The sequence below is a fragment of the Acinonyx jubatus genome, chromosome B1 (genome assembly GCF_027475565.1).
Source record: "Acinonyx jubatus isolate Ajub_Pintada_27869175 chromosome B1, VMU_Ajub_asm_v1.0, whole genome shotgun sequence".
Taxonomy (NCBI): domain Eukaryota; kingdom Metazoa; phylum Chordata; class Mammalia; order Carnivora; family Felidae; genus Acinonyx; species Acinonyx jubatus.
Window position 1 is genome coordinate 57,370,816 of NC_069382.1, and position 18,946 is coordinate 57,389,761.

At 35.8% G+C, this 18,946-nt stretch overlaps 1 protein-coding gene across 4 annotated transcripts in view; it reads right to left on the minus strand.

The window, feature by feature from the left end:
* The window catches only part of CLCN3 (chloride voltage-gated channel 3), a 95,708-nt gene that overhangs the window by 9,553 nt on the left and 67,209 nt on the right, over positions 1–18,946 (minus strand). For all 4 annotated transcript variants that reach the window (XM_015073950.3, XM_015073951.3, XM_027068780.2 and 1 more), the window contains 6 exons: positions 17,437–17,643; positions 14,942–15,022; positions 13,497–14,042; positions 10,366–10,552; positions 7,137–7,535; positions 175–391 (listed from right to left, as the gene is read on the minus strand). In XM_015073950.3, coding sequence (XP_014929436.1) covers positions 175–391; positions 7,137–7,535; positions 10,366–10,552; positions 13,497–14,042; positions 14,942–15,022; positions 17,437–17,643 — 1,637 coding nt within the window. The remainder of the gene's footprint in view (positions 1–174; positions 392–7,136; positions 7,536–10,365; positions 10,553–13,496; positions 14,043–14,941; positions 15,023–17,436; positions 17,644–18,946) is intronic.

Sequence of the window (18,946 nt, forward strand, 5' to 3'; positions counted from 1 at the left end):
TTGGTAAGTGTCAATTTGATCAATACTGATCCTGTACTTATAATAACCACACTAAAAAAACAGACCTTCCCACTCGGAAGCTGACTTACAGTCCTTCCTAATAACTGAATTTGAATTCCACTAAACAGTATCATAAATTCCAGTAAGCGAACTGATTTCTTTCACTAAACTTACCCATTGTGAGTTACAAGGCATTGCCTCAGACCCAGCTTTCGGAAAATATCCACCACTATCTCCATTGGGGTGTGATCTGTCACTGTGAAAGGGCTCATGTCAAGAATGCTCCGAAGCTTCAATGGCCGAGGACTTTCCGCCGGAAGAGATGGGGTGTGCTGCGCAAAACACACACGAGAACTGCCCACAATGCCTTCTTGTTTTTTTCTAGCACTTTCTGAAAAGAGATAGAGATGACCAAAACTTAATTTGTTTAGGGGTAATCTTTCTGGGAGACTTTAAAGAATAAACAAATGTATCCCATGACTTTTGGTCCCTTCATTTTTTCCTATCTTCTACCCCAAGAAAGGAATCAGCTGAAAACTGATTTAGTAATTTCTTATATTTGACAGAATTAGAATACACCAATAACAAATCGTCTTCATGTAAATAAAATATTTTTAGTACATCAATTTTCTTCACTGGGGCTGAAGCCGTTTTCTAACTTTGGGGGACAAGGAAGCATGTTTGAAATATGGTTTTTAAAACCTGCACAAATTATGAGAGCATAGTTTATCATAGGAAGCCATCACCAAGCACTGGGTGTTGTATGGAAACCAATTTGACAATAAATTTCATATATTAAAAAAAAAAGAAGAAGAAAAAAAAAAAAAAGGAAGCCATCATCAAGTAACACCTGCCTGTGTTAAAATGTCACTCATCCTGCAGAGGGGGGGCTAAAGTGAGTTTCACTCTTAATTCTGACTATGTTGCATATACTCCAACCTCTGTGAATCAGCTAGTTCTTTCTCTTTTCTAATGTTAAAGTTTCATTTTCTGGGTGACTCATGAACATCAATAGGTGCGTTTAAACTACAATTATGCACATAATGGACGCAGACTTATTTTTTTTTTTAGGTTTTATTTATAAAGGCTCTGCTCATTTCTGTCTCTAGTGTGGCTCTGCTTCAAGGGCTTCTGTTTGCTGCCACTCCCACTCCTACTTTTGAAAGTGCCAGACAAGAAGGGGTAAAGATACAGAAAACTGCACAACAGAGATCACAGGAGGAAAAAGGAAACTCATGAAATGGAGAGAATACAAAAATAAAGAGCTTTATGTTTCTATTTGGAGTTAGTATGTATTCAAAACGTTCACAAATATGCTATTTGCTATACTAAACATATTTTAAACATGAATTTTGCTACAAAAATACTTAAGCCAAAATAAGAAGCATCAGTCCCAAGTTAAGAAGCAGATACAGAACTCATAAACAAATACTACAATTCTTTTTACTCCTTCTGACCTCTAAAGCCTTATTTAACTGTGTTGTGACACATTCAGGTAGGAAGGCACTAACTGAAGTTCTAATGGCTAATACTTACTAACCCGCCTTAAAAGCATGATAAAGGCATGGAAAAGAAGAAATCCCATTTGCAAATGATGTAAATGATTTTTGAAAAATGCTCTTTAGGTTGGTCTTAACCCATAGAAGCCTCTGACTAATGACCTGTGAATGGTGGAGTATAAATACTATTATCATATATGACAGATATTCTGAGTTAAAACCAAGCCCACTCATCAAACTTAAATATCTTAAAATAACAAATATTCTATCATCAATGAAAATATGCTATAGACTGTTTAAATAAACCATTTAATGACAAAAGTTTCAGAACATTTTAGAAAAAGTTCTTAACCTAATTTATTTTTTAATTTATTGGAATGTTCCTTTGAAATAACAAGGCACAGGGTAGTGAACATTCAGCCTGACTTAAATTTGTCATTTAAGTGAATACAGTAACTATTTTAACAAGCATCATTTACTGAATACTTACAAAGCGTCAGGACATCTGCTAGGTTTGTTTTCCTTTGTTTGAAAAAAACAATTTTTTGAATGCCATCCAAAGGCTTTTGAAGCAGAAAATATCATCATAGTTTTCATTTTCTGATATGATTCACACAGTTTCTTAAAGTGTGCATGCAGGAAAGAGTTACACTTCCAGGAGCATGGAAATGGTTCTTTTCTAACAAAATGTCCAAATGTAAGTAATCACCTTTCTCCCCACAAATTTTATATCTTATTTTTCCCATTCATGTTAATATACTCTCAAGGGCTTGACTTCTCAAAACTTCTCAAAAAAGAAAGGTACATGAGCTGTCCCCTTCATTTTTGACAATGTGAAACCTGGTAGTGATAGAGTCCAAAAACACTCCCCAGGGATCTAGAATTCTTACATCATTTGTATTAACTGTAGAAAGCAAAGAAGTCTCTAAATCCACAAAATGGTATTTCAACTAACCAAGCAGGTATAAAGTGTATTTTAACTACTATAAAGAGATAAACAAAAAGCTTGCTTGCAATGCACATTATTGAGTAAACTGTATTTTAAGGTTTCTAAGGTTGATAATATTGCTATGGAAGGGGAAACCTTTAATGAATTAGTTCTCCTAGGTATGCAAGCCAAAGCTTTATTCCGCAGAAAAAATCTTGAGGGGACAGGACAGTATAATTAAGGGAAGAGTCTGTCACTGTGTCATGTACCATACTACTGTGTTCAATATATCAATGATATTTAGGCTTTCATACACTGAGAATCTCCCTGTAAAACTTACAGCTCCTATTACATAAATAGAAACGAAAAAGTGTATTTTTATGACTCAAGTTGGAAAATAGGAGACTATTCACACCATAAATGTTAAATATGCTTCATTTTAAACAAATCTATAAAACATCCAGCCTCACTTAATCTTGACACAAAAATGCAGGAAGAAATCTCTCCATTTGAACTAAACTTTAACACAGCAAACTGTCATTCACTGCTGGTGGGAGTACATGGCATGATCACTACCTGGTGCAATAGGAAAATATCTTACAACATTACAAATGCACCTACTCTCTGATCCAACTTCCTACTTCTAGTAATTTTTGTCCATTTGCACATAGGCACAGAGTCAAAAATAGGAGATTATCAAATATATGAGGGAGCAATTTCTATCATAGCAGAAAATTGTAAACATCTTAAATGTCCATCAATAAGGAACTGATTTTAGAAATCATGATGTATCCCATGGTACATCTACTTCAAGAAATACTATGTAGCTTAAAAGAATAGAATGAAGAAACTTTACATACTCATTTGGGTAGATGTCCAAGAAAACATTGCTTAGTGAAAACAAAAAACAAAAAAACAAAGTACACATGTATTGGATAGCATGACACAGTTCATTTAAAAAGATATATATATAAGTATAGAATAATATCTACCAGAGTACATAAGAAACCAAAGAGATGGCTGCCTACAGAGAGTTAAATGGGTAACTATGAGGTCAAGGGTGAGTGAGATTTTTCACTGTATACTTTTTAATCTTCTTGAATTTGAACTATGTGAATATACTATCTATAAATAAACATTTTAAAATGATGAAATGACACAAAAGTATAGTTTATAAATAAATTATGGGAAAATTGTTCTTTCAAAATCTTGAGAGTTTTCCTGGGGTGCTGGGTGGCTCAACTGGTTAATTGTTCAACTTTGGCTCAGGTCATGATCTCACGGCTCATGAGTTCCAAGCTCCACATTGGGCTGAGCCTGCTTCAGACTCTTTGTCCCCTTCTGTCACCCTTCCCCCACTTGCCCTCTCTCTCAAAAATAAATAAACATAAAAAAAAAAAAAACCTTGGTCTTTCCCAATCCTGGATATAGTATATAGCTTACCACTTACTCAAGCATTCTTTTTTTGTCTTTCATAAAGTTTGTCATATAAATACATATAAATTACATATTATATATATTTAATTAATTTACATATATTTATATATATATTTGATTAATTTAATTTAATATATGTATATATTTAAATGTTCATTTATTTTGAGAGAGAGAGAGACAGGGAGAGAGAGACAGGGAGAGGCAGAGAGAATCCCAAGGCAGGCTCTGTGCTGTCAGCGCAGAGCCTAATGTGGGGCTTGATCCCACGAACAGTGAGATCATGACCTGATCTGAAATCAAGAGTCAGAAACTTAACCAAGTCTCCACATTATGTTATATTATATTATATTATATTATATTATATTATATTATATTATAATTTTTTAGGTTTTTTTATGCTTATTTATTTGAGAGAGACAGCATGAGCGTAGCAGGGGCAGAGAGATTGGGAGACACAGAATCTGAAGCAGGCTCCAGGCTCTGAGCTATCAGCACAGAGCCCGATGTGGAGCCTGAACTCATGAACTGTGAGATCATGACCTGAGCCAAAGTCGGACACTCAACTGACTGAGCCACCCAGGCACCCCATATTTTATGTATTATACATATATACAAAGCCTCAAGGACAGGTCTATTTTTCTCATTCAAAACTGTAAACTCTATGAAAATGTACATGGGTAAACATGTAAGGTATGTTCTAAAAGTCATCATGTGAAATGTTTCTGATGGCATGTCTAAAATACATCTATTCCCTAAACTTACATTATCTACTATCACAATATTCTGTTTCAAGACAGTAACAATACTTTGAAAAACATATCCACAGAATCAGTGGGAATATGAGTAATTCTTAACTTTGACCACTTTATCTTTTAAAAACCTTGCTTTTTTCCTTTAAATTTCTATATAAATTCCAGAATTCTGACCTTTTTCTTTTCTTTGGCTGGCTACCATTAAAACCTGAAGAATAGGAATCTGAACAATGAAATTCTTCTGTGATTGTAGGTTTGGCCATGGTACTAGATTAGAAGCTGAAACACTTAAATACAAGAGCCAAGTGTGACCACATACTTCGCCCATTCTGGCAAATATTCTATTGCCTACAGCAAAACTTGGAATGATGAGATTGCTAGTCTTTAAAAAACTCCTACAAAGCTGTAGGCTTTTCCTTAACTGTAAGGATATTTTCTGTAGGCTCCTTTGTTTTGAAAACTCTTATAAACTGAGCATTTGCATTTCCATTCTGATTTAAGAAATAATCCTAGACTAGATATCTTCCCTCTTCAAATGGCACAAGAATTAAAATCATTCACAATCCTTTTGCAGTGGCCAAGAGATAAGCTGTAGAGACTCAAAGGAACAAAGGCATGACATTTGCAGCTTAGGGTCCTTTACTAAAAACTGGGGAGTATGAAAGCAACAGCTTCATGAAAATATCATTTATCACTTTTGGGGGTTGGGAGAAGAGAGGGAAAGGAATCGGATTGAATAGAAATGGTGTTACTAGCCTAGCCTCCTCATCAATACTGCAGGACTATAAGATAAGGAGAAAAATAAATTTTGGAGGAACACAAACAATTGTTTACTCCTCATAAAAAGTTTACTTTATCTCCATATGTGGAATTTAAGAAACAAAACATGAACATAGGGAAAGAGAAGAAAAAATAAGACAAAGAGAGGGAGGCAAACCATAAGAGACTCTTGAATACAGAAAACAAACAGGGTTGTTGGAGGGGAGGTAGGTGGGGGGATGGGCTAAGTGGGTGATGGGCATTAAGGAAGACATTTGTTGGGATGAGCACTGGGTGTTATACATACGTGATGAATCACTACATTCTACTGAAACCATTACTACACTATATGTTAACTAATTTGGATTTAAATAAAATTTAAAAAATAAGTAAAAACAAAATAAACCAAAACAACAGTTTACTTTATCCCCAAGAAATAGCATACTATGGCTAATGCCTTTAAACATTATTTGTAGGAATATCAGCACATAATACAATAGAACTTATATACTTTTCAACACAGTATTTCACCAAAAATAAAATCTCAATGATTTTTCACTTTAAAGTAGGTATTACAGAGGCGCCTGGGTCGCTCAGTAGGTTGAGGGTCTGACTTCGGCTCAGGTCATGATCTCGCAGTCCCTAAGTTCAAGCCCCATACTGGGCTTGCTGCTGTCAGTGCAGAGCCTGCTTTGGATCCTCTGTCCCCCAATCTCTCTGCCCCTACCCCCCTCACTCTTGCTCTCTCTCTCTCAAAAATAAATACTTAAAATAAAAAAACAGGGGCACCTGGGTGGCTCAGTCGGTTAAGCGCCCAACTTCAGCTCAGGTCATGATCTCACGGTCCCTGAGTTCAAGTCCCGCATCGGGCTCTGCTGACAGCTCAGAGCCTGGAGCCTGCTTCGGATTCTGTGTCTCCCTCTCTCTGACCCTCCCCCATTCATGATCTGTCTCTCTCTGTCTCAAAAATAAACGTTAAAAAAAATTTAAAAAAATAAAATAAAATAAACAAATAGGGGAGCCTGCGTGGCTCAGTTGGTTAAGCATCAGACGCTTGGTTCCAGCTCAAGTCATGATCTCATGGTTCATCAGTTCAAGCGCCGCATTGGGTTCTGTGCTGGCAGCGAGGAGCCTGCTTGGGATTCTCTCTCCCTCTCTCTGCCCTTTCCCCTGTCGCTCTCTCTTTCTCTCTCTCAAAGTAAATACGTTTAAAAAAAATTTTTTTTAAAGACTAAAAAAATAACAAAGTTGCTATTACATGTTACTATTGTAAACTTAAATCCAAAAACTGAAAAAGGAAAATATTGTGAATCTGATATGAAACAGACCAAAGATGAAATTTTTCAAAGTTTGCATTCAAATAAGCCAATATTAAGTTAATATAAGAATGTATTTACTGGGATGCCCTGGCACTTGCTAGGCCATATATTACATGCTACTACAAACAATATAAACAAGGCTTATCTGAGTGGGAAAAGAATCTGACTCCAATCTCTGATAACAATGCCAAATCAAAAGATAAAACTGTATTTAGTGAGAAAACAATTCACAAATTCCTTTCCTAAAGAGCGTAAGACTTTCAGGGACATAAATAAAATATACTCTTTACTCCAACACACCCAACCAATTAAATATTATTGTTTTCCTTTCCTCCAGAAATCCATTATATGCCTTTATCTATCTAGATATATAGATTCCACAGATACACGATATAGATACAGACAGATGTATATGTGTGTCTGTATTCTTAAAAAAGGGTACCTATTGCAATTGTCAGGTCTCTTCTGAGGGCAAATCCCACTAATCGTTGAGATTCTTTTGACATTATGACAGGAAAGCCATTGTAGCTGGTTTCATTAATCATGTTTTCTATATCATCCACTGTCATATTGTCCTGTGTCAGGACAGCTAAGGGAGGATCGTTCCTTCGAGGTCTCATGACGTCAGCAGCCAGGGTGGTATGAGTGAATTCTTCTTTTGCGTCCAAGAAAGGGTATCCATTTAACCGGATGTGTGCTTCATAAATGCCTTCCCTACCAAAAGCATCACCAACCCATTTACTGGTCATTACTGCAGCCATAAGGGGAACAATATATTCCAAGCCTCCAGTGAGCTCAAAAACAATAACCACCAGGGAGACAGTCATCCTTGTCACGCCACCTGAAAAAAAATGAATACCACTGGTCAAGGAGGACAGGACAGGTCAGTGGAACTGTTCTACTAGGCAGTTGAACACAAATTGTAAAAAGAACTTAGTGAAAAGGATAATCATCGAAAACTACTACTCCTCTTTTAGGACAATTATCACTGTTTTAATAAGATCTAGAGAAACACCAATTTTCTTTGTTAAACACAAGACTATTAAAATAACATTTCAAAACCTGTTTACTTCACAGTAAACAGCCAACTGAAACGAATTTGCCATTTTGGTTTATTGCTATAGCAAAGATATAATTCCACTCTTATAAAAGCTGATTATTAATTAAAGAATTTGGTGAAGCACATCATAGCTATCTTGCTTACTACCACATTACAAATAAAGCTCCTATGTGGGTAGAGTATTAATACATTTCTCTCCTCTAAATCTTTTCAAAATGAGTAAAATATTTTGGTGCCTTGTGATTTATGTTAACAGTGTAATATCCTCTCCCTTAGAAACTCATCTATTCATTTACCCAAATCATCATTCTTTTTTTTTTTTTTAATTTTTTTGATGTTTATTTTTGAGAGACAGAGAGTAAGCAAGGGAGGAGCAGAGAGAGAGGGAGACACAGAATCTGAAGCAGGCTCCAGGTGCTGAGTTGTTAGCACAGAGCCCGACAAAGGGCTCAAACTCACAAACTGCAAAATCATGACCTGAGCCGAAGTTAGATGCTTAACCGACTGAGCCACCCAGGTGCCCCCCAAATCATCATTTTGAACTATCACCTCTATGCTCATTCTTCCTAATCCACATCTTTCTACTTCCTGTTGCCATTGTTCCATGTCTCCAACTATGCATACCTTATAGCTGTGCTTGTCTTGTTTTCCAACTGTAAAAAGACTTTGGACGACCCACTGCCACAAAAAATACCACACATTTAAAACCAAAGTCCTCTTCTTCCCCAAAAAGCTACCCATTCCAGCCAGCACAGCACCATGTTCTTCCTGACAACCTAGATAGTTATTCCGGGTTCATCCTTTACTTGAATCCAATACCTAGACTCTCATCTAGTCTTATCTGATTTGCTTTGCAAAATATCCATCTATTGGTCCCTTCTCACTATTGTCACTTTAACCAAACTAGTCCAGACTCTCAAGACTTTGTTCCTTAATTTTAATACTATTTTATCTTACCTCCTTGACTCCAAGCCCCATTACCTTTAATCCACTTTATAAGCCATGTTCCCAGGTTAACCTTTCCTAAGTACTACTTTCATCATGTTGCTCCTTTGCTCAAAAACCTACCAGGATTCGCCAGTTCATACTGTATAATTAAGCTTAAACTCTTCCTTTTTGCTTTTTAACCTAAAAATAGAAGGGAGAAAGAACCTACTACATATTACACATCTACACTATGCCAGGCATGTCCTGATCAGTTCACAGAGAATTTTGTTTTGAACTCAAGCAACTTATTTTACCTGGCACTGTGCTAACTAACAGCTTTACATGCATTTTATCTCATATAATGCTCAAAACAACTGTAGATTAGTGGTTATTATTTCTATTTTAAAGATAAGAAAATAAAAAATCAAAGTAAAGGAACATTCCCAAAGTTGTCAAGTTACAACTGCCAAAGCCACGATTCTGCCACAGATACGACCTATTCCAAACACAAATTCATCCTGACACAGATGATTGCCTTTTCATAACCTGGCTTTCTCACTAATCCAACTTCATTTCCCAAAAGTATCCAAAATGCACTCTCTGCTTCAATACTATCAGTATCCTCAAATTTATTCCAATTCCTTCAATTTCACACGATTCTATTCCTCAACAAAATCCTCTTCTTTAAATCCTACTAGTTTTCTGAAATAAAGCTCCTGTTCTACCTGAACTACTTCAGCTCTCTTTTCCTCTAGTTTCCTACACTGTCATAGACTCAGTACTATATATAATTATTATATATTTCTTACTACTGTTTCTCAGTTTTGGTCTTATCTTCCCTTCCCAATCTGACTGTCGTTGAAATGTGGGCCCATGTTTTACACTTCTTTTTGTATCACTCACTGCACCTAGCACAGCACTTTACAGAAAGTGGACAACTACTAAATCACCGCTACTGTGGTGAAAATGTCCTGTCCTTCACTTTAACTTGATAGCATTCTTTTGGAGATCAACAATTATAGATTTGTGATTCATTGAACAAAAGTAAGTCAAAATACCAACTATTTAATATCATAACCAAAATTCGACATTTAAATTTTAAAGTAACAATTTTTCATATCCAAGAGGACAACAGACTCGTAAGTATTTAATGCAGTTACTTTGTTTTGCTTTTCGTTAAAACAGTAGTTATCTTTTTTAATTTTCCTATATGTGCACCTTAAATCAAAGAGGGCTGGTAAAGAACTCTTTCTTTTCAGCTAATTATAAATCACTGCAGAACCAAATCTTCAGCTTTGCTAAAATGTTAATCTCAGGAACCATGCTATAGTTGTTATAGGTAAGCCAAGATCCCTGACAATGAAAAAACCAAAAATCTCCCTGACAGGATTCAAACTAAGCCTAATTTGTACTGAGATGTTTTCTGTCACAAAGCATTACATGATGTTTAAAAGATGGTAACTACCATTAAATTTTTGTATTAACAAATATTTAGAGCAGGCAAAATGAAAACTATTACTACATAAGTACTATATAATAGTGGTTTCATTTCTGTTAAAACATTCTCTTCCTCCATCCTGTACCGCCCTCACCCCCCTCACCAATTAAGCATAAATGTGCTCCCACACTCGCTCTCTTCTCTCTCAGATTCACAAACATCCATACACAGACACAGTTACATTACCTAAGCACGCAGCAGCACCAACCATGGCATAAAGGCCAGGTGTAATGCAATCAGCTCCAACCTCACACCATTCCTTAAAGATAAACCAGTCATGGTGAAAATATGCAAGCTGTTCCACCGCAATCCCCACAATCCTTCCGGCAATCGCACCAATGGCCATGCTGGGAATGAACAAGCCGGACGGAACCTGTAACAAAACCACAATGCTTAAGGGGACAGAGATCCTCTACTTATATGCTCAGAACCTAAATTATGGATTTCTAACTAACACTTTAGATTCTTTACACGTTTTATTTATATAGCAAAATCCTAGTACAAATAAAACTACAGCAAAATACTGTTCTAATGATACCTTAGTAATTCTGTGATTTCAGTTACAAAGTAACAAATAACATTCTCTAAACCAACCTAAGGGTTATTCATCCTTTAGCTCAAGGGTTCCTTAATGCCAGTCCCTAACACGATTTTCATTAATTCATGGTGAAACGGGGAAAGGAAAAAAAAGAACAATATGAAGCATTTTTCATTAAACTGAATCAATTTAGTGTGAAGTACTGTCCTTTACTCCATGATTATATCCTCCCTACATATTTGTTGTTTACCAAATGAAAAAAATATTACATGCTATTCCTCAAGTAGTACAATGTAAAGAGGACAAGCTTATCAGGTCCTTCAATATTTGTTTAACGATACACACACACACACACACACACACACACACACACACACATATATATGGAGAAGAGTATGTATCAATTAAATGTAATGAAAAAAATAGGAATAGTAGATACCTTAAGCGAGATCATTTAAGGATTAAAATACTAATAGCTCTAAAATGTTACAGAAATGAAATAAGCTGAGCACAAAATAATGGCATGTTGAACACTGCATTAGGATCATTAAAAGGTTATCCAAATAGAAGAGATCAAAATATGTTTTACACTCTCCTGTTGATTAGGATCCTTCAGCCAGAGCACAGAGCGAGGTGAGACTTAACAAAGACCTGACAACTGTCTCCAGCTTCCTGTAGCTCAACTAAAGATGAGAAAGTTGGGATTTACAGAAAATCAACTTACTGTAGAAACAGGAGCTTTAACAGCTGCTTTAACTTGATTCACTATGATTAAACATTTTAAATTTCAAGGTTTTTCTATTATTTAACTCTTATAACCAGTGGACTAAATAGAGAACAACAGAAGAGACAGAGACCATATTTCAAAAACCATCATTACAATTTTGTTGAAATTAAGCTGTTATTCCACATAATCTACATCTGTGAAAGCATACCATCACTAGTGAATGTTAACTTAAGGAACAAGGATTAGCTGACATCGGATTCCCTATATACAGCACTGACAGCCATATAAGAGAATTATATTTACTGGCAAATCACTAATTAATGAATATTATTCTTTTATAAATTCACATGAAGCAACATCCCAGGGCATTAGGCCTAGCTCCCTTAAATCCTTGATGGAAAAAGACATGGTATTCATAGGCTAGTAATTTAACTCTGAGTCTGCAGTGTCCTTTCAAGCTAACACCCTATAGTAATACGATAGGTGGAATAATAGCTCCCCAAAGATATCCCTATCCTAATTCCTGTGAATGTGTTATGTTATACAGTAAGGAAGAATTAAGGGTGCCGGTAAAACTAAGGTTGTTAATCAGCTGACCTTAAAACAGGAAATTATCATGGGTGCCTGAGTAGCTCAGTTGGTTAAGTGTCTGACTCTCAGTTTTGGCTCAGGTCATGACCTCACAGTTTTGTGAGTTCAAGCTCCACATGGGGCTTTGCAATGACGGTGCAGAGCTTGCTTGGGATTCTCCCTGCCCCTCCCCTACTCATACTATCTGCCTCTCTCTCAAAATAAATAAATAAACTTAAAAAAATTTTTTTAAACAGGAGATTATCCTGGATTACTTAACTGGGCTCAAAGTAATTACAAATGTTTTTTAAATATGGAAGAAAGATTTAGAATAGAGTCAGAAAAATGAAGATAAAAAAGACTTGACCACCCATTGCTGGCTTTGAAGATGGGAGAAGGGGGCCACGAACCAGGGAATGTGGGAAGCCTCTAGAAGGCTGGAAAAGGCAAAAAAAAAAAAAAAAAAAAAAAAAGCTAGACTCCATAAATCCATGTGAACACCTTGATTTTAGCCCAGTGAGACCCATTTTGGACTTCTGATCTCCAAAACTAAAATAAATTTGTGTAATTTTAAGCCATTAAGTTTGTGGTAGTTTAAAACAATCATGGGAGCACCTAAATGGCTCAAACGGTTAGGCATCTGACTTCGGCTTGGTCATGATTTCACAGTTCATGGGTTCAAGCCCCATGTCGGGCTCCGTGCTGACAGCTCAGAGCCTAGAGCCTGTGTCGGATTCTGTGTCTCCCTCTCTCTCTCTGTCCCTCCCCCGTGCTCACACTCTGTCTCTCTCTCAAAAAAACAAAAACAAAACAAAACAAAAAAAGCACACATTAAACAATAAAAAAATAAAACATGATCATAAATTCCCTAACACTGCTCCAATTAAGAGGTAGGTAGGCCTCTGTGACAGTCTGGACAAACAGAATGCAACAGAGGCATGGTGCATGACTTCTTTGGCTAGGTAAGAAATGGTCCTCTTGGGACACTTGCTTTTAGAATCTTGAGCTACCATGTAAGAAATCCAAATGCTCTGAAGGCACCATGCTGGAAAAAACAGAGAGAGAGAGAGAGAGAGAGAGAGAGAGAAATGTTTCAAGAGCCAGACGTTCTGAATCTTCCTAGCTTGGGTGGTAGATGACCAGCCTTAGCCATGTCTGATGACATGTATGATAGGCCACAAACAAAACATGCCCAGTTGAGTCCTTCCCAAATTACTGACCTAATATCAAGAGCAAAATAGTTCTCTTAAATTGCCAGGTTTTGGCGTGATGTGTTACACAGCAACAAATAACCATGCTCAGCAATATATCCAAAGGAATTCTTTTTTTTTCCATTATTTAAAATGAAACCCAAAAGATAAGAACTTTTTTCAGCCTACATTTATGAAATAACCACTTTTAGATAAACATTCACTGCTCATTTCACATAAAAGTTTTGAACATGCCAAGATTACTTAAATAGCACCTCACATCAGTACTTACCTTGATACCAAAAGTGAATACTGTCATTATAATTTTAAATATGAGTGCTAAGCATAACTGCCATATAGCTGAATATACTCCCAGGCCTGCTGGACGATCAGGAATATCATCAACAATTTTACTGGCATTCATGTCATTTCTGTAGTCACAAAGAGAAGAGGATTCCAGAGGACCACAGTCTGTAAAAAGCTCTTTAATCAGCTCACTGGTGTTGAGCCTGGTATATGGATTAGGGAAGGCTATCACCGCAGTAATGGCAGCAACAACAATGACTTCAAGAACAGGATACTTTCCAAATTTGGTGGATTTGCGTCGACGACACCAGGCAATATTTGCCCTAATGAAGAAGGCTCCCCAAAGCCCGCCAAATACCCCGAGGAGAATAAAAGGAAACAGTTCAAAAAGGTACCACGGTGTATGATACTCCACATAAAAAAGGACCAGACGGCTATTACCAAATGGATTGATGGATCTTAAAACAAATGCAGCCACTAAAGCAGCAAAAAAGGATCTCCATAAAGTTTTAAGAGGAAAATAATAGCTAACCTAAAAAAAAAAAAAGGAAAAGAAAAATTAATGCTAGAATTTTAAGATGTTTCCAATATGGTATAACTTGAATGGCGAATATCATAGTCTAATTTTTGTTGCAGCTAGAATTTACATATAATAGATTTTACTGTGGTAAGAAAAAGATTGATGTTTAATAACTTTGGCTATCACATCATTATAAATTCACAATATCAACTGGTCAAAAAATGTCTAATAATTACTTCAGACACAGCATTTTTTTATTTTCAAAATGAGTTTCACCTCCAATTCAATCATGTAGAGTGAATAAATACATCACCACCAATTCCTATGAGCTCAAAAGAAGTATTTGCCTCTTCTATATTTAAAAAAAAAGAATGCAAAAATTGGGAAAAGTAAATTTTAAAACATTCCCAGTCACATTTTTGTGTAAACATGTAAAAAGTCTTGAGAGAACAAAAACAAACTACACCAGTGACACAACTAAAATCATCTTTTTAAATATCAATCACTGCCACAGAAATAATCATACAACAAAAACCCACAAAAACACATTAGGAATTGATTAAGTATTTTTAAAATAAAAACATGGACTATAATTTAACAAATAGTGGCTAAATATTTTCTATTAAGTCAAATTCACTTCTGCTTACTTTTAAATATGTCAACAAAGTTAAATTTTAAATGACCACTAATATTTATACAAGAATAATATTTTTAAGACTTTTCTCAAGGTAAAGAACATGTGTAATGTATTACTCTTTATGTAAGAATACATGAAAAATAACTTTATGAAATTAAACCTTTGTTTTTAAAACAAAGTCTGCATCTCTTACACTAGTTACAAAACTGAAATGTGTGCCAAAATACATTTGTAATGGTAATTATACATAAAATTGCTGTATTTTTTTACCTACCTCTTCCAGGCTAAAAAGAACTCCTCCAATTGGTGCACCAAAAGCTACAGAAACACCTGCAGCTGAGGCAGCTGATAGCACCTAAAAAGAGGATTTGGCTTATTTCGTATATTCTTATAAATTAAAATATATCAAATAAAAATTCTTTATGTTGCTTGAATTTTTGAAATGCCTCTTCTGAATTTAACTTGCATGTCCACCCACCGCCCCAAACAGAGGCAAATATTTATTTCCTCTAAAAAGGTATTTTTTTCTCTTCTGTTTTAGTTGAAAGGTCATTCATATATTCAATATTCAGTCAAAAAACATTGATGTGAGATAACTACTGTTTTCTAAATCCTACTAAAATATCCAGAGAACTTAAAACCTATCGAGTTTCCTTATTTTCACTACTCTAAATCCTGTGACAATACTACAACTGCCAATATGGAAAACCTCATCTAAAGCACAATGGCTACCCTTTATGACACAGTCTTTCCAACTAGAAGCCTAACAATAAAGTTAAAGAAGACAAAAATATCCACAAAAGCTCTTACAGATCCTCTCTCCAGCTCCCCCAGACTATCACTTGGACATTGCCCACTTTCCACCAGTACGAAGTCAACTACACAAATAAGTTCACTAAACATTTCATGTTGTAATTATTTTCCTAAGAGTCTAATTATTCCTTTCACTATTTCATTCCAGTAAATATCTGAGGCTATCAAAACATTTTCACAAATGATCAAGTTTTATATTTCTGAAAAAGAAACTGGAAATAATCAAAATTAAATTATATACAGTTAAGAACATGATCTCCATTGTCAAGCTGCTGTCTGGCAAAACACCCAAGTAGTCATAACTCACATTTTATTGTAAGTATAAAGGAATCATTTAATTTAAAAATGTCAAGGAAGTGAACTAGGAAGAAAGCCAATATATGAGACCTTAATGCTTTCACAACTAACAAACTCTAGGCATTTATATGCTAAGGGTGAACCAAGTTAATGTCTTGTACATTACTAACCACCTACAGTGTGTATCTTAAAATTTTAAGTGATTTTAATTTCTGTAACATTTTCCTAACAAATTACATTTTGCATTTAAAATGAATAAATAAAAATAAAATTTACCCCCCAAAATATCAAGGTACAATAGCAAGTAAAGGAACTGCACTGGAGGGACAAATGCTATAGCTTCATTTTAGCCACTGATTTGTTATAATACAGTTTTAGGTTATGTTTTGTTTTGAACATACGTACAGATCCACACAGTCATAGTAGTAGTAGTGGTAAGGAGTATAGACTTGAGTCAGAAAAATAAATTTTAATCCATATTCTGACATTCTGCTATACAATCTTGGGCAAGTTTAGCAGCTTTACGCCTAATTTCCTATCTATAAATGGGGATACCAGTGCCAAGTTAATAGGATTATTGTGGATTTAAATTTTAAAATACAAGTAAAGGACTTAGAGGCAGATACATAGTAAGCAATCAGTAATGTCAGCTATTTTTGTTAGAGGGTAATATTGGAATCACAATTATTATTCAGAGATGGAACTATAATGATCTGAAGTGTTCCACTTTTAGACTACCTGCTGCCAATGCATGAACAATGTGTTAGTACTAAACTGACCTAGAATTGTATCAACTCAAGAATTAAATCGTTTGATAAAAATATTCTACTCTTTTCTTATATTATTAAAAACAACAGGATGAAAGGCTTGTGCTAGGGCCACAGACCTCTGAGTTCTCTATTTAACAATATAAAAATATCATACCTTAAAAACCCCCAAGATGCACCATACCATCTTGGCCTACAGATTAGATTGGGAAAACAGGAAGGATTGGGCCCCCAAAGTATAGAGCCAATACAAAAGGTCTCAGGGGCCCATTTTCCTTCTAGAAAATATCCACAGCAATCTAGAATCATTAGGAAACTATATAAAGTTTAAAGACTTCCTAAGAGATCTCAGGCTGGCCTAAAATAAATGATAAAGGAAAATGCTCCTGAGCAGCTCAATAAAGAGGAATTCCTATACTCCCTCTAGTGCGAATCCCTGATTTAAATCTTGAGGGGTCCTAAAAGCCCTCAGAACATCTTCACGATGCCACATAGCTCTCTGCAGATGACACACATCTCTTGAGGGCATTAGACACTTCCTCCAGAGGAGAAAATAATGTTCCATTTGGGGAAAACTTCAGAGGAAGAAAGGTGTAAGGCAAAGCAAAAACAAATGGAAAGACCTTTGTGAAATTCAACTGAAACCAATGGTAGTCCATCAAAACCTCTCTAAAATATAGGCGTAACTGAGCAGCACTGGGGATGGGGTCTGAAACACATCAGAGGTACTCACAAAGGGAAAAAGAAGCAAACAATTCTCACACTTGAATTTGAACACAGAATTTATCCAAAGAGTAGAGTAAAAATGTGATCTTTATACTAGGAAATTCTCACTGATGTAAGTCTACGTCATAGATTTTTATCTGTCAAATAAACTACAAAAGACACTTACCTCCCTTTTTTTAGCTTCATTTGTGCTATACTTTGGAAAGAGGTAGGAAAAAATATTTCCACAGCAACAGGCAACATGTACCAGAGGACCTTCTTTTCCTAAACTCAAACCTGATGCCACAGCCAATACTAATGTGATGGTTTTGATCATTAAAGTCCATTTTCCCAAGTAACCTCTGATGATGAATCCACTTAAAATAGTTTTAATCTACAAAGGAAAGAATAAGACAGTTTAATTTTCTTTAAGAAACAGGAGAACTTAAGTTACTCTCTTGTTTTACTCACAAAACCACCTTGCAAAGATTTTTAGGTGGACCAAGGAACAATTCACAATTTTTCAAAAGCCTTAACTGTTATGCTACATATAATAAATCTGTATCATATTCTAATTATCTTCTCAAGCAAGGATTGAAGGCAACCGTATCTCATGAACAAAACTAAAATACAAGGCCATGTTAAAGGAAATACATACCTTAATACAAGGGTTGTAATTACATAACCAGGAAAAGGCAAATATGAGTATTTCTGTTGTAGAAACACAGATACATTTCAGACATTCTGCCAGAAATAGGGAATTATGTCTTCTCATAGTACTGTCATCACATACAGTATTTTCCTGTATATTAAGAACGGTTAAGTGGCAACAGCTAAATGCTGCATGATACTACCCCTTATTAAAGACTTTTTCCTCCCTTCCTTCCTTCCTTCCTTCCTTCCTTCCTTCCTTCCTTCCTTCCTTCCTTCCTTCCTTCCTTCTTTAGAGAGAGAAAGAGAGATCATGCCCACACCAGCAGGGGAGAGGGCAGAGGGAGAGAGAGAGAACCCCAAGCAGGCTCCATGCTGACCGTGGAGCCCAATGCAGAGTTTGATCCCACAACCCTGGGACCACGGCCACATCTGAAACCAAAAGGTAGACGCTCAACCAACTGAGCCACCCAGGCACCCCAAGACATTCTTAACTAACAAAATTTTAAAAATCACTACATTTCAAAAGGAAATGTGCTAGAAAAAGCTAACTACTTAAGACAGAAAAATTAAAAAGGGAAAGAAATGAGTTCCCATCACATTATTCAATATATTCTTTAAATACTGTTGATAGGGGCACCTGGGTGGGTCACAGTCAGGTGAGCATCCAAGTCTTGATTTTGGCTCAGGTCATGATCTCACGGTTCATTAGTTTGAACCCCATATCAGGCTCTGTACTGACCGCATGGGGCCTGCTTGGGATCCTCTCTCTGCCCCTCCCCCAATCATGCTCTCTGTCTCTCTCAAAATAAACCTTAAATTAGTTAATTAATTAATGTTGACTTAAAAAATCCAAAAGTTTGTACTACTGACCCACTATGATCAAATGTTTATTTTCAAGTATAAAATGGTTATAAATATTATCTACCAAATTCAAGAATTATTAACTTATCTAGTTAAAAGACAGTAATAGGGGTGCCTGGGTGGCTTAGTCAGTTAAGCTCAGGTCATGATGCTGTGGTTTGTTGAGTTCGAGTCCCACACTG